Genomic DNA, 14303 nt, shown 5'->3' on the forward strand with positions numbered 1-14303 from the left:
CAGGAAAAATAACAGTTATTTTGCGATAGTTAGAATGGTATTCACCTTGGAAAGAATTCATCTTTTCATTCCAGATCAAAACATATTGATGTGAGATATAATTGGATCAAGGATGTATTGGAGATGAAGCTATTACAACTTGAGAAGATTCATACTAATGAAAATGGATCAGACATGCTAACGAAGATTCTACCAAGGGAAAAATTTGAGTTTTGTGGAACGACATCAGGTATAACAAAAAGACCCTCATATAATCAAGAGTGAGAGAATTGTTAGATCTTGTCCCAATTAATGAGGGGACCCATCCATTTAGTTATGTTGTCTTATGTAATTATTAATTGAAATAAAAAATTTGTTAACAATTTAGCTTATCGAGTTGGGTGGTCAAATTGTATGAAAAATACATGTGAATTTAATAATTTATATTGAATGCACATGTATATAGTGGGTCATGGATTTTGACTATATATATATATATCTAACATCCTTACCGCTAATGAGAGCAAAAACTTATTTGCTCGAGAGAGTAAGTTATTTTTAAGAGAGAGTTAGAATGATTTAATTCTTTAAAATGGTAGTTTGATTGGTTTGGGAGAGACAAAATAGTAAGATAATTATTCTGGATTATTTTCAGGAAACACTTGAGTGCTACTATTTTGGTTTTATTTTATTGTAACTCTAGAAAGTTTCTAGAATTACTATTTTATAGTGAAAAAAATTTACTATTGAGTTTGGTCGTGGACGTAGTCCGTAAGGATGAACCACGTTAAATTATCAGTGTCATTTTTATTGATTATTTTTGCACGTCCTTAATTTTACGGAATAATTTTCGCTTTATTCTCAATATTATATATATAGTTCTAATTATTTCAAAAGGAATTTAATTATTTTGTTTATAAAAAAATAATATGTGAAAATAAGTAATTAAAAAACTTATAATTCAAAATAAATCACACAACCTTACAAGTTTAAATTTGAAGATCCTATAATCGTGATAGAATAATAATAGACGAAATTTAAAATTGTTTTTGACACAACAAGGAAAAACGCAATCCACATCAAAATCCTTTTCTCGAGACCCAACTTCGGATCCATTTGTTTTACCTACTACTATTTATTGTTGTTGTTTGCTGTTTGAAACTGTTTTTCCAAAAAATAATAATTCTCTGCTTTTATAAAAAACTACTGTTTTTACTTTCATATGTAAAAGGCAAATAAATCATTTTTAAGTGAAAATGAAAGCCGGAGGAAAAAAAAAAGTTTACCATACTCCATAATTTAACACTAAAAATATTTTCTTTACCAATCTCGTTACATAATTTAACATCACCTTACACTCATCCATAGCAATTCCGGTGGCGTTCGTCCTAATAACTGGCGGAAAGAACAACCATATAGCTGTCACCACTACAAACCCCACCGTCAACGGCCCTGAAACCAGCCAATGCAACTTCCACTTTCCTCTCAACTTCGACTTCAAATCATTTTCCACAACCAAACAGATCCCATGTAACAAGAAGAAGCACGTGACTTCCCACGTAGGAGTCACGCGCGTAACATGATAGAACAGAAGCTCGTGCATCAGTCCAGATACCACGAACGTCGCCAATACGGCTACCGGCGGACTCCACTTCCCCAACACTCCACCCAAACACTGCCTTGTTGGTTTATATACGGTGTGTCGCAGTAGATTCGTTATCATGAGATTCCATCTTCTTCCCCAAAAATCTTGTAAGGATGTAGAAAAGTAAGGTTGATCGGACGGCGGATCTAGCTCCATATTTAAAATTGCACAGACCAAGGCATTTCCAATTCCGAAAACAATCTCCACAAGTAAATACACCACAAAGCAGTACATAACCAAAACAGTTTTGTGATCCACACGATCTTTGTAATCATCAATTTTGACCAAAATGGCGAAAAGAAAAACTTTGATCGGCCAAATTAGGGTTGAAATTTGGGGGAATTTTGGAGCAGGTGGAGGAGAATTAGGGTGAATGTTGTTGATTCTGATTGGGAGGATAGCGATAGAGATGAATTGAAGTAAAGAAGAAGTAGAAGCGAGTGGACCATTATCGAAGGCAAAGAGGATGAGCTTGAAATTGGCGGACCAGGAGATGAAGACAGAAGCTATGGCAGTAGGAAAAAGGTAGGAGAAGAAGAAAGGGACAATGGAGAAGAAGACGATGACGGGAAGAAGAGAGATAAGCCTGAATTTGCCTTTAGCGATATTTGATGCAATGAAATAGCAGTAGGAAAGAGATGCAAAGATTGAGAGGTATACCTTGATTATGTTGTTGAATGCACCCTCCATTGTTGGAGTTGTATTTTTCTGTTTGGTTCTGCAATATTTTTGTTGCTGCTCTACTTCTGGAAGGTTTTTTATTTTAGTCTTTCCCAATTTTGGGATAAAAGTGTTAAGCATTGACGATAAGGTAGGTGCATGATGTGATATGAGAGAAATATTTATCATACCCACACCCACAAAATCTGCATCAAGATCAGAAAAAAGAGAGCATCTGTTCCATCGTAACAAAACGATCTACTTGTCACCCCTAATTTCGTGAATCACGGGTCTGATGTGTTTGAGGATTATCAAATCTCGATATCCGGACGCATATTTACTTATCAATGGATGACACATAGCATATCCGGTTTTAAACTCATAAAAGTTTTCTACATCTTGATCACGGTATAAATAGAGTAATCACAGTTCAATGTACACTTACTTCATTCATTTCATTAAGTTTACATCTTAGTTTTGATTTACTGTTGTATTTGTCTTCAAGTCGTATCTCAAACTGAAGCGAGTTAGCCAGACAACGACTTACATTTCATCTTGTTTCTATAGCATTATGAATAGTATAAATTTAATTTTAACGTTTCTAAATCAATTTATCCCTATGTTATCTGAAATTTTAAAAAGTTTAATTTGACTACCACATCGAACATTTCAAATATCGATTATATTTAAAATATTTAATATGTTACTAACATTTTATATATAATTAATGTTTGGAATGACCGATGAGTCAAAACGATCTTTTTAAATTTTTAATAAAAAATTTATAAAATATTTAGTATGTTAATAATGTTTGAAACATTATACTAATATAATATAAAGCATAAACATTACTTTTGTCAAATTTCCTAAATTATTTTAAATTTTTGTTTTGCTTTTTACAATTATTCAACATTTTTTCATTTATCTTTTTCGTTTTCTTTTCCTTTCTCTTCTAGCAGCTACTCATTTTCTCCTTTATTTCTTTGCAAATTTGTTGTTTGTTTCCTTCGCTGTTTCGACTTTATATACCTCTCTTTTTGTACCATTTCCGTTGGCTATTCATCTCAGTTATCCTTTTTAAATTTCAAAAGTTGCTTAAGAAACCAAAATTAACAAAATAACAATAAAAAATCCATAAAGAAACCAAAACAATAATAAAAAAATCCATAAAGAAATTGAATAAAAAATTAACAAAATAATAAAAATTTAAATACATGTAATATATACACACGCTATATTCACGAAGAGTGGCTTGGACATCTAGTCGATCCATCCACAGTTGTAGTCATAATCAATGTTGTTAGACTTAATAGCACTAGATTGGTCTGTACAACCGGTCGGGTAGAAAATTGATCAGGTTTTGGGTATGGGTCATGTTCAGCTTATTAATCTTTAAAAATCTCATTAGAATTGGGGATAACCCGGAACTCAGTGGTCTAATCGGGACCTGGATTGATCCTTTTTTTTATGTTTTTAAAAAATATTTTAAACCAAAATAAAACATAAAAAAATAAAATAAAAATCATTATTTTAAAATTTTGGATCTTAAATATCATTTTGTTTATAATTTACTGACTTTTTTCTTTCTATCTAAATAATAAAAGTTTGACTTTAAAATACTAATAGTTTGATGTGAAAATTATTATAATCAGAGTAAAATATGATGGTGATGAATCCATATAACTTATTACATAGCAGGCATCGGAACCGCAACGGTTAAAAAGTTGTAGCCTTCCAAATAAGAACTGGTCAATCCATGGGTATACCATGAGGTTACAAAGGTTGTACCAGTGAACCAACCCCCCTAAAGCGAAATACATAATCACAAGGAAAGAGCAGTAGACTAGACCAACCTACAAAAACAAACAAAAATCATTATTGATTGTCCACGACCATATATATTGATAAATTGATGTTTATTTCTTGAATAGACAGATCAATTACAAAAATCATAACTATACTTAATAATAAAACGCTTGGAAGCTTCATAATGATTTTTTTGGAGTCCTTGTTACTCGAACAAATAGGAGATAGGCAAATGTGTTCTATGTACTCACTTGAAGACTCAAAAAGAACTTTTTTTTTTCCTTATTTCTTAGAATATTCGAATTGTAAATAACAAAATATTTTTTTTAGAAAGGGAATGATTAATTCCACAAAACAAAAGAAAGAAGTCAATTTTTCCGAAGTACAACTAGGAATTCCTTTTTTTTTTGTTACTACATCGACCATAACCAATCCCTCTTTTATTATGGAGTATTGAATACACCCATAATTATGAGCTTCATCTTACTCCTATTAAAAGACGTGTTAGATCCAATGCATCTCAATTCGGTTAAATGGGATGCTAGTTTTTTCATTCTAAAACGGTAAAATCACAATTTTTCGATCAAATCACACATCGCAGTACACTAGACCTTCTAATTCTTTAAGAGGTTTATCTAAAAGATTGTCGATATAACTAGGAATATGTTTCAAATGCCACACATGAGTTACGCGATATGCCAATTTGGTGTAGCCTATATGAGAATTTCATTCCGTATGACTCAAACAGAACCACCAAAATACTAGTTCAAACAAGTATGAGTAGTAGAAACTTCTTAATCCCATATGCCCTCGCTAAACCTATTGACGGTTGAGGGGAAATTTCAGCTTCTGAATCTCGGTTAATTGAATCTCCCGCTCCATGTATTATTTCGAGACGTTCCATATATGAGCCTCTTCAAACATGACTTGTTGCTATTGATTCAATGATCCCTATAGGATGTGGTCAACGAGAATTAATAATCGGGGACATACAAACCGGTAAAACAACAGTAGCCACAGATACAATTCTGAAGAAACCCGGAGGTTATTTGTATTCCTCGGAAACCCCCACCTACATCACCATTCAATATTTCTTGGCCTAGTATTGGCCAAACCTGTTAGGCGCCAGGTCAAGTAAGATCGCTTAGCCATGCTTCATAATATGAAAAACGAGCACTAATCAAGGATAGAATAAATCCATTTTACATCATATCTAATGGACTCCTTGGTTAGGACCGAAGAAGCAATGTCACTCGATTATTATCAAACTGATTGTAATCTTTTTATGTCCATGAGAATTCTATTAGAGCGCCTTCTACTTCTAATAGACTATGAACTAGATCTGAATCATTCTCAACAAGATGGAGCCACCCTCCCACTACACGCATTCCTTCAATCAATGAAGACGGGCATTGTAAATTAATTGGATAACAATAGAAAAAATAATATATTTAAAATAATCAATTTTCAACTGATGTATATCTAATTTATAATTTCAAATTAACTATATATATATATAATTAATATATATTATTTATTTATTATATTATTCTGATCAATCAATCCGAATCATTTAGTTACAACTATAAATTCGGTTTGATATCGAATCCGGTTTAGACAAACTTAATTTACCATACATGTTTTGACGCTAAAAATATTTCCTTTCCCAATCTTGTTACGTAATTTAGCACCACCTTACACTCATCAAGAATAGTTCCGGCGGCGTCCGTCCTAGTAAGTGGCGGATAAAACAACCAGTTGGCTGTCACCACTACAAATCCCACCGTCAACGGCCCTGAAACCAGCCAATGCAACTTCCACTTTCCTCCAAACTTCGACTTCAAACCATTTTCCACAACCAAACAGATCCCATGTAACAAGAAGAAGCACGTGACTTCCCACGTAGGTGTGACGCGTGTAACATGATAGAACACAAGCTCATGCATTAGTCCAGAAACGACGAACGTCGCCAAAACGGCTACCGGCGGACTCCACTTCCCCAGCACTCCATCCAAACACTGCCTTGTTGGTTTATATACGGTGTGTCGCAGTAGATTCGTTATCATGAGATTCCATCTTCTTCCCCAAAAATCTTGTAAGGATGTAGAAAAGTAGGGTTTATCGGACGGCGGATCTAGCTCCATATTTAAAATTGCACAGGCCAAGGCATTTCCAATTCCGAAAATAAAATCCACAAATAACAACCCCACACAGCAGTGCATAAACAAAACAGTTTTGTGATCCAGACGATCTTTGTAATCGTGGATTTTGAGCAAAATGGAGAAAAGCAGAAGTTTGATCGGCCAAATCAGGGTTGAAAATTTGGGGAATCGTTGAGTAGGTGGAGGAGAATTAGGGTGAATATTATTGATTCTGACAGGGAGGACAGCGATAGAGATGAATTGCAGTAAAGAAGAAGTAGATGAGAGAGGACCACTGTCGAAAGCAAAGAGGATGAGCTTGAAATTGGCGGACCAGGAGATGAAGACAGAAGCTAGGCCAGTTAGAAAAAGGGAGGAGAGGAAGAAAGGGACAATGGAAAAGAGGAAGATGACGGGAAGAAGAGAGATAAGTCTGAACTTGCCTTTAGGGATATTGGATGCAATGAAATAGCAGTAGGAAAGAGATGCAAAGATTGAGAAGTATACCTTGATTGCAGCCTCCATTTTTCTGTTCGTTTCTTCTTCTTCTTGTTCGGTATTTTTCTTGATGGATGGAAGGTTTTTATCAGTCTTCTTTCTCTGAGTTTGTTTGGAGAAAAATATTGTGTTCTCTAAAATTTTATGTATGGAAAATATTGTACAGGAAAATAAAATATTTTTCTGTGTTTGGCAACAACACTGGAAAATATTTTTCGGTGTTTGGCTACAACACTGGAAAATATTTTCCAACCACTAAATATAGATTTTTTGTATTTTTTTTATTTTCAATTGTATATTAAAACATAAAAAAATATGTAGAGACGTGGAAAACTGTGAAAACGTAAAAAATATAAAAAAAAGAAAATGTAAAAAAAAACACGAAACATAAAAAAACGTGAAAATATGTGGAAAACACGAAAACGTTAAAAAAACGAAAACATGCAAAAATATGAAAAATAGAAAAACGTGAAAAAATACAAAAAAAAATTATAAAAATTTATTAAAAACACAAAAATTAGAAAAATGCGAAAATTACGAAAAGTAAAAAAATAGGCTCCGTTTGTTTGGGGGAAAATATTCTGCAGGAAAATATTTTCTCAATTTTCCAGTGTTTGTTTGGGCAGGAAAATAAGTTAAAGGAAAATAAGTTGCAAGTCAATGGAAAAGCAAGGAAGAAATAAGGGAAAATGTTTTACCATTTTCAAAAGGGTAAAACATTTTCCCCAAAACATACGCGTTCAGAAAAATATTGGGAAAACGTTAAAAAATGTAAAAATATGAAACACGAAAAATATAAATAATACGAAAACGTTATAAAACACGAGAATATGACAAAAAAAAACTCGCAAAAAACATGAAAATGTGAACAAATGCGAAAAATACAAAAACGCAAAAAAACAAAAAACAAACACTTAAAAAGGCACAAAACATGAACACGAAAAAGTGACAAAACATGAAAAATACAAAAAACACAAAAACGTGAAAAAAATAACATTTGTACTTTTTTTTTAGTCCATTTCTCTAATATTATAATAACATTTTCTTTTGCGTTTTTACTTAGAAAAGTGAATATCCATCCATTCGTATATATTTTTTTTTCTCTACAAAAAATGATAACTTACGTTTCGGTTTCTTTTACAATTATTCAATATTTTTTAATTAATGTTCAAAAAAGAGAAAAAGTTACCAAAAAATTAATTAATATATCTTTTCTATTTCTTTTGCTCTAGATATTTCGGAGTATGACTCTCTTATTCATGATTGTCGTTTTATTTTAAGATCCAATTTCGATTTTAAGTTATCGTTTATTCTTTGTTTAGCGAATAGGGTTGCACACTTGGTAGCTAAGCAGGCCTATTCCAATGCTAGCGATTTTGTATCTTCCGAAGTTCTGGAATGGTTGTTGAACATTATTAATGAGGATGTGAATCCTACTGTATATGAGACTTTCGATTTTTTGGGTTCAAAAAAAATAATTAACCCGAATTTTACAAAATTTCCAATTCGATATATTTAAGCTAAATTTGAATTAATTTACCGGATGCTCACTGAAATTTAAAGTCTAACTTAAAAAAATATCAGCAAAACTTATTTTATTTCAATAAAGTAATTCAATAATTTTTTATTTTAATAAAATTATTTCATATAAAAAATCATCGCAATGTATTTTATAATAACTAAATTTTTATATATTGATAGGACGGACACATGATAAAAATAAAATAAAGTTATATTTTTTTATTTACTTGATTCAACTATTTAAAATTATCAAGTGATTTTTTCACGTATTATACAGTAAAACCTCTATATAGGAATACACTTGGGACCGAACTATTTGTATAACAATTGGGAGGTTATTACTAAATAGAGTTTGATATACTAAAAAATTTCAACACATATAATTTTAAATTTTAAATAATACCACTTGAAATTGGTTAAGATTATCATAGGCATACATGGTTTATATATAATGTATAACAATAGACATTAATGGAATAAATTAAATATTTAGAATTTCAATTTAGAGTTTAGGTTTTCAATATATAGATAATTGAAAGAGTTTTATGGGAAAAATATAAACATCAATGAGAATACTAAATATTTATAATTTCAAGTTGTAGTTTGGGTTTCCAACTCGTAAATAATTTCAATAGTTTTTTTTAAATATTTTATGATTTAGTTTGAATTCTTAATATATACATATAAATATATAATTATTACTATATGGAGGCATAATTTCTAAAGGTGGGACTTGAAAAGTGTATAACAAATAACGTTTGGGAGGTTATTCCTATTTATAACTGGCCCAAGTTGAGACCGAATTTTTTTATAACAAAATAGAGATTATTCCTATATAAAGTATTCCTATATAGAGGTTTTACTGTAGATGTGGTTGCTAAGTAGTTTTTATATTATATGTAAAAATAAGTTCTTTCCAACTTCGTTGTCACATCACTATTTTAATGAATTTTTTTTTTATCTCTGAATCAGTTGAAAATAATTTTATTGAAATAAAAAAGTAAAATTCAGTAACTTTATTGAAACATAATTAAGTTCGGTAACTTTTTAAAAATTTATCCCCAAACTTTAGTATTTACTTGAAAAGCATATAAAAATTTTGGGATGTTGAGTCAAACTAAACGACATCAAGTATAATGTTGATACAAACTAAAAGACGCCTACAAGTTTAAAGTTCAAATGTCATACCCGACCTAAAATAAGATCAGATAAGACGGTGAGACATTACTACTGACTTATTATATAAACCAATAGCAGTATCTCTCAAATAAGGAGAAAAATCAAATCAAAAACGAAATTCTAGTTTAAAGCTAAATTGAACAACATATTCCGTTTCCAGCTTAATTTTTTCATACGTAGTCCGATTAAGGCGATTCAAAAACCCCTGGAAACATAAGACAAAAATAAAGAACTTTCATTTAGGACTCCAAGACAGATTCGGCCTATATCTGGTCGAAAAATGCATCACAAGATTCAGGTATGAATCTGATTTTTCCGCATCACCTATATAGACAATTCTTTATTATATCTAACTCAAAGTTATGACTTAATCATAACCGATATCACACTATTCCACAAGTTCTCAACTTTCAGCTAATTATATATATATACCGGTAGATAATACAAACCAAACAAAAGGACACTGCCAAAAACAAGTTCTTCAAGTGTCAGTATACTATCCACATATATGTACATGAACAAAATGGATGCAATACCCTAGAGACGACTTGCACCTCGTAGCTGTAACCGAACCTCGCCCTAGGATCGAGTACCCCTCTCGGTAGTTTGCACTCCCTCGCCTAAAACAAAACAATAAAAACATTTGGAAAACATGAGATAAAAATCTCAATAAGAAACTATCAGCTATAAAAATCAACTTTACTTAATATAACTACATATATATACGTTATAAAGGATTTAATCAAAACCTTGTAAAATATACTCAAAACTAAAGTTCATAATAGGATCAAGGTATTAAACCAAAAACCCAAAATATATAATCTTGTATCCATTCTTGAGTTCATCCCCTTATATTTCAAATCACAATTCACAACATATACGAGATGTCTCTTAACATTGCCTATCCCATATGGTCTTACCCAACACTTCTCTGCCATACCCAATAGGTCTTCAGACTGTGTACACAGGCCATATTTCTCACTAAATATGGTCTTTGAAAATTAAATCCACCATACCGGACTACTCTCAATGGATACCAAACATTTAATTCCACATATATATATATAGATTGAAACCAAAAACATATATGTGTATATGTATATACTTCACTTGATCATAATCAAGCTCACAAGTATTCAATTCTCCAAAATATCAATCATTAATCAAATAAAATTCCAAAGTTAATCAATCAACGAAAACCTCAGATCAACATAACCAAGTAAAATCTGTAATTCATATATAAACATAGTCAATAGTTCATTTGCACTATAATTTCACAATAAAAAGTAAGATTGTGAAAAACCTCAATTTTACAAAATTCCGGCATAACCCTAAAATATCAATTTCTGGAAATTCTTTGATTATATATATCTATATACATAAAACTCAAAATATAGTTGATAGTTACTTACCTTAGCTATGAATTGAAGAAAATACACCCGTTCAATTCTCCGCTAAATCAGTCTAAGACGTTTCCCCTCCAAACACTTTCGAAATTCAGAAACTCTTCGATTAGGATTTAGATCTATGCCTAAGGATGCTATAGTTTAAGTTTCAAGTGATTTGGACGGTCGAATCTCCGTAAATCAAAGAAACGGTCGAAGAACGGTTAATTTGCAGAACAGGAAAAAAAAAGAAAGAAAGAAAGAAAGAAGATGCTCGAATGTGTCTGGAAGAAATTTGGGATTTATATCCCAAATTTGGCAAATAGCATATATCTACATATAATTATAATTGTGTCTTTATCATATAGATGCATCCGAGACGACCGCGTGGCCGACCGCCTCTAAATAGAGGTAGAGGTAGAGGTAGAGATGAGGAAAGAAGAGAGTTAGGATGGGATCTTGAGGGCATAGGGGATAGTGAAGCCTCTGATGCAAGAGTTCCACCCATTAACCAACCCCAAAGACAACAACAACCATTGCCTCCACGTCGACCTGTTAATCTTCCAGCTGAACAACCTGCACCGTATGTGGCTCCACAAGCTGCAATGCCACAAGTAGTACAACTTGAACCCCGAGCTTTAGTTGAAGCTTTTGTTACTATGATGGAAACACGGGAAGCACATAGAAGGCCTAGTGAACTGATTGAGGATGCCAAAAATTGTGGGGCATTTGATTTCAAAGGTACCATTGACTCTGAGGAAGCTGATAATTGGTTAAAGGCTACAGAAAAAGCCTTTAGTACGCAGTTACGTGATGAGGATAAAGTCAGGGTTGTGTTTGGTTTATTACATGGACCAGCAGATGCATGGTTAACTCGAGTCAGGGGTTTGTATCCTGAAGGTTTGAATTGGGGAGTTTTCAAACGTGAGTTTATGAGAGAATATCTGACTGAAACATTCCAAAAAGCGAAGAGAAATGAGTTTTTTAATTTGAAACAGGGGACTATGGCTATGAAAGAGTATGTGGACAAGTTTGATGATTTATATCGTTATATATGCTATGCATGAATGTCATGTGTGCAACACAAGAAATACAAAGAATCACATTATATTACTTATATATCCACTTATGGATATGGATTAAACCTATTTCTCTGATACCAAAATGTCATACCCGACCTAAAATAAGATCAGATAAGACGGTGAGACATTACTACTGACTTATTATATAAACCAATAGCAGTATCTCTCAAATAAGGAGAAAAATCAAATCAAAAACGAAATTCTAGTTTAAAGCTAAATTGAACAACATATTCCGTTTCCAGCTTAACTTTTTCATACGGAGTCCGATTAAGGCGATTCAAAAACCCCTGGAAACATAAGACAAAAATAAAGAACTTTCATTTAGGACTCCAAGACAGATTCGGCCTATATCTGGTCGAAAAATGCATCACAAGATTCAGGTATGAATTTGATTTTTCCGCATCACCTATATAGACAATTCTTTATTATATCTAACTCAAAGTTATGACTTAATCATAACCGATATCACACTATTCCACAAGTTCTCAACTTTCAGCTAATTATATATATATATACCGGTAGATAATACAAACCAAACAAAAGGACACTGCCAAAAACAAGTTCTTCAAGTGTCCGTATACTATCCACATATATGTACATGAACAAAATGGATGCAATACCCTAGAGACGACTTGCACCTCGTAGCTGTAACCGAACCTCGCCCTAGGATCGAGTACCCCTCTCGGTACCTTGCACTCCCTCGCCTAAAACAAAACAATAAAAACATTTGGAAAACATGAGATAAAAATCTCAATAAGAAACTATCAGCTATAAAAATCAACTTTACTTAATATAACTACATATATATACGTTATAAAGGATTTAATCAAAACCTTGTAAAATATACTCAAAACTAAAGTTCATAATAGGATCAAGGTATTAAACCAAAAACCCAAAATATATAATCTTGTATCCATTCTTGAGTTCATCCCCTTATATTTCAAATCACAATTCACAACATATACGAGATGTCTCTTAACATTGCCTATCCCATATGGTCTTACCCAACACTTCTCTGCCATACCCAATAGGTCTTCAGACTGTGTACACATGCCATATTTCTCACTAAATATGGTATTTGAAAATTAAATCCACCATACCGGACTACTCTCAATGGATACCAAACATTTAATTCCACATATATATATATATATATATAGATTGAAACCAAAAACATATATGTGTATATGTATATACTTCACTTGATCATAATCAAGCTCACAAGTATTCAATTCTCCAAAATATCAATCATTAATCAAATAAAATTCCAAAGTTAATCAATCAACGAAAACCTCAGATCAACATAACCAAGTAAAATCTGTAATTCATATATAAACATAGTCAATAGTTCATTTGAACTATAATTTCACAATAAAAAGTAAGATTGTGAAAAACCTCAATTTTACAAAATTCCGGCATAACCCTAAAATATCAATTTCTGGAAATTCTTTGATTATATATATCTATATACATAAAACTCAAAATATAGTTGATAGTTACTTACCTTAGCTATGAATTGAAGAAAATACACCCGTTCAATTCTCCGCTAAATCAGTCTAAGACGTTTCCCTTCCAAACACTTCCGAAATTCAGAAACTCTTCGATTAGGATTTAGATCTATGCCTAAGGATGCTATAGTTTAAGTTTCAAGTGATTTGGACGGTCGAATCTCCGTAAATCAAAGAAACGGTGGAGAAACGGTCGAAGAACGGTTAATTTGCAGAACAGGAAAAAAAAAGAAAGAAAGAAAGAAAGAAAGAAGATGCTCGAATGTGTCTGGAAGAAATTTGGGATTTATATCCCAAATTTGACAAATATCGATTTTGGTCCTCCATCTTTATATAATCTTTTACTAATTACCCTAAACTTTTAATTTGCACATCAACTCATCAAATTAACTCCAAATTTTTCCTATAACACCAAATAAAAATCACATACCCCATAATAATAATATATATTAATATCTAGGTATAAATTCTAGAAATTTAAACACGGACGTGACATTAAACCTATTTTTATAAATCGTCTCGTAACTTCTTAATATAAGCATAAAAATTTTCATTATGTCTATCAAATATTTATATACATAATAGTATTTATTTGAAATTGAGAACCAAAGCTACATAATTTTAGTTAACTAATATCTTAATAAAGTTAGATGGAAATTTGTATATGTTGTTATGTTTATTTGTATGGCATAACATGATGATACAATTTTATAAATTCACATTATTTTTTTTTTTTTATCAAATCACCCCAATCAATATATATAGATTAACCAAAATTTAATAAAACCATAAACTTAGAAACATTTTGTAAAATCAATCCATAATAATAAATATTTACGAATTCTGTATTCATCACATAGTATATCCTCTTCTATGTCACATATTTACGAATATTTAAA

At 31.6% G+C, this 14303-nt stretch overlaps 2 protein-coding genes across 2 annotated transcripts; both read right to left on the reverse strand.

Moving 5' to 3' along the window:
- Positions 1–1204: 1204 nt before the first annotated feature.
- Positions 1205–2633, reverse strand: LOC136220826 (probable long-chain-alcohol O-fatty-acyltransferase 1). Its single transcript, XM_066008634.1, has one exon. The coding sequence runs from the start codon at positions 2471–2473 to the stop codon at positions 1262–1264; it is 1212 nt and encodes a 403-aa protein (XP_065864706.1). The 5' UTR covers positions 2474–2633; the 3' UTR covers positions 1205–1261.
- A 2966-nt stretch (positions 2634–5599) lies between these two features.
- Positions 5600–6848, reverse strand: LOC136220827 (acyl-CoA--sterol O-acyltransferase 1-like). Its single transcript, XM_066008635.1, has one exon. The coding sequence runs from the start codon at positions 6754–6756 to the stop codon at positions 5719–5721; it is 1038 nt and encodes a 345-aa protein (XP_065864707.1). The 5' UTR covers positions 6757–6848; the 3' UTR covers positions 5600–5718.
- Positions 6849–14303: the final 7455 nt, after the last annotated feature.

This window comes from Euphorbia lathyris, chromosome 2, assembly GCF_963576675.1.
Source record: "Euphorbia lathyris chromosome 2, ddEupLath1.1, whole genome shotgun sequence".
NCBI lineage: Eukaryota > Viridiplantae > Streptophyta > Magnoliopsida > Malpighiales > Euphorbiaceae > Euphorbia > Euphorbia lathyris.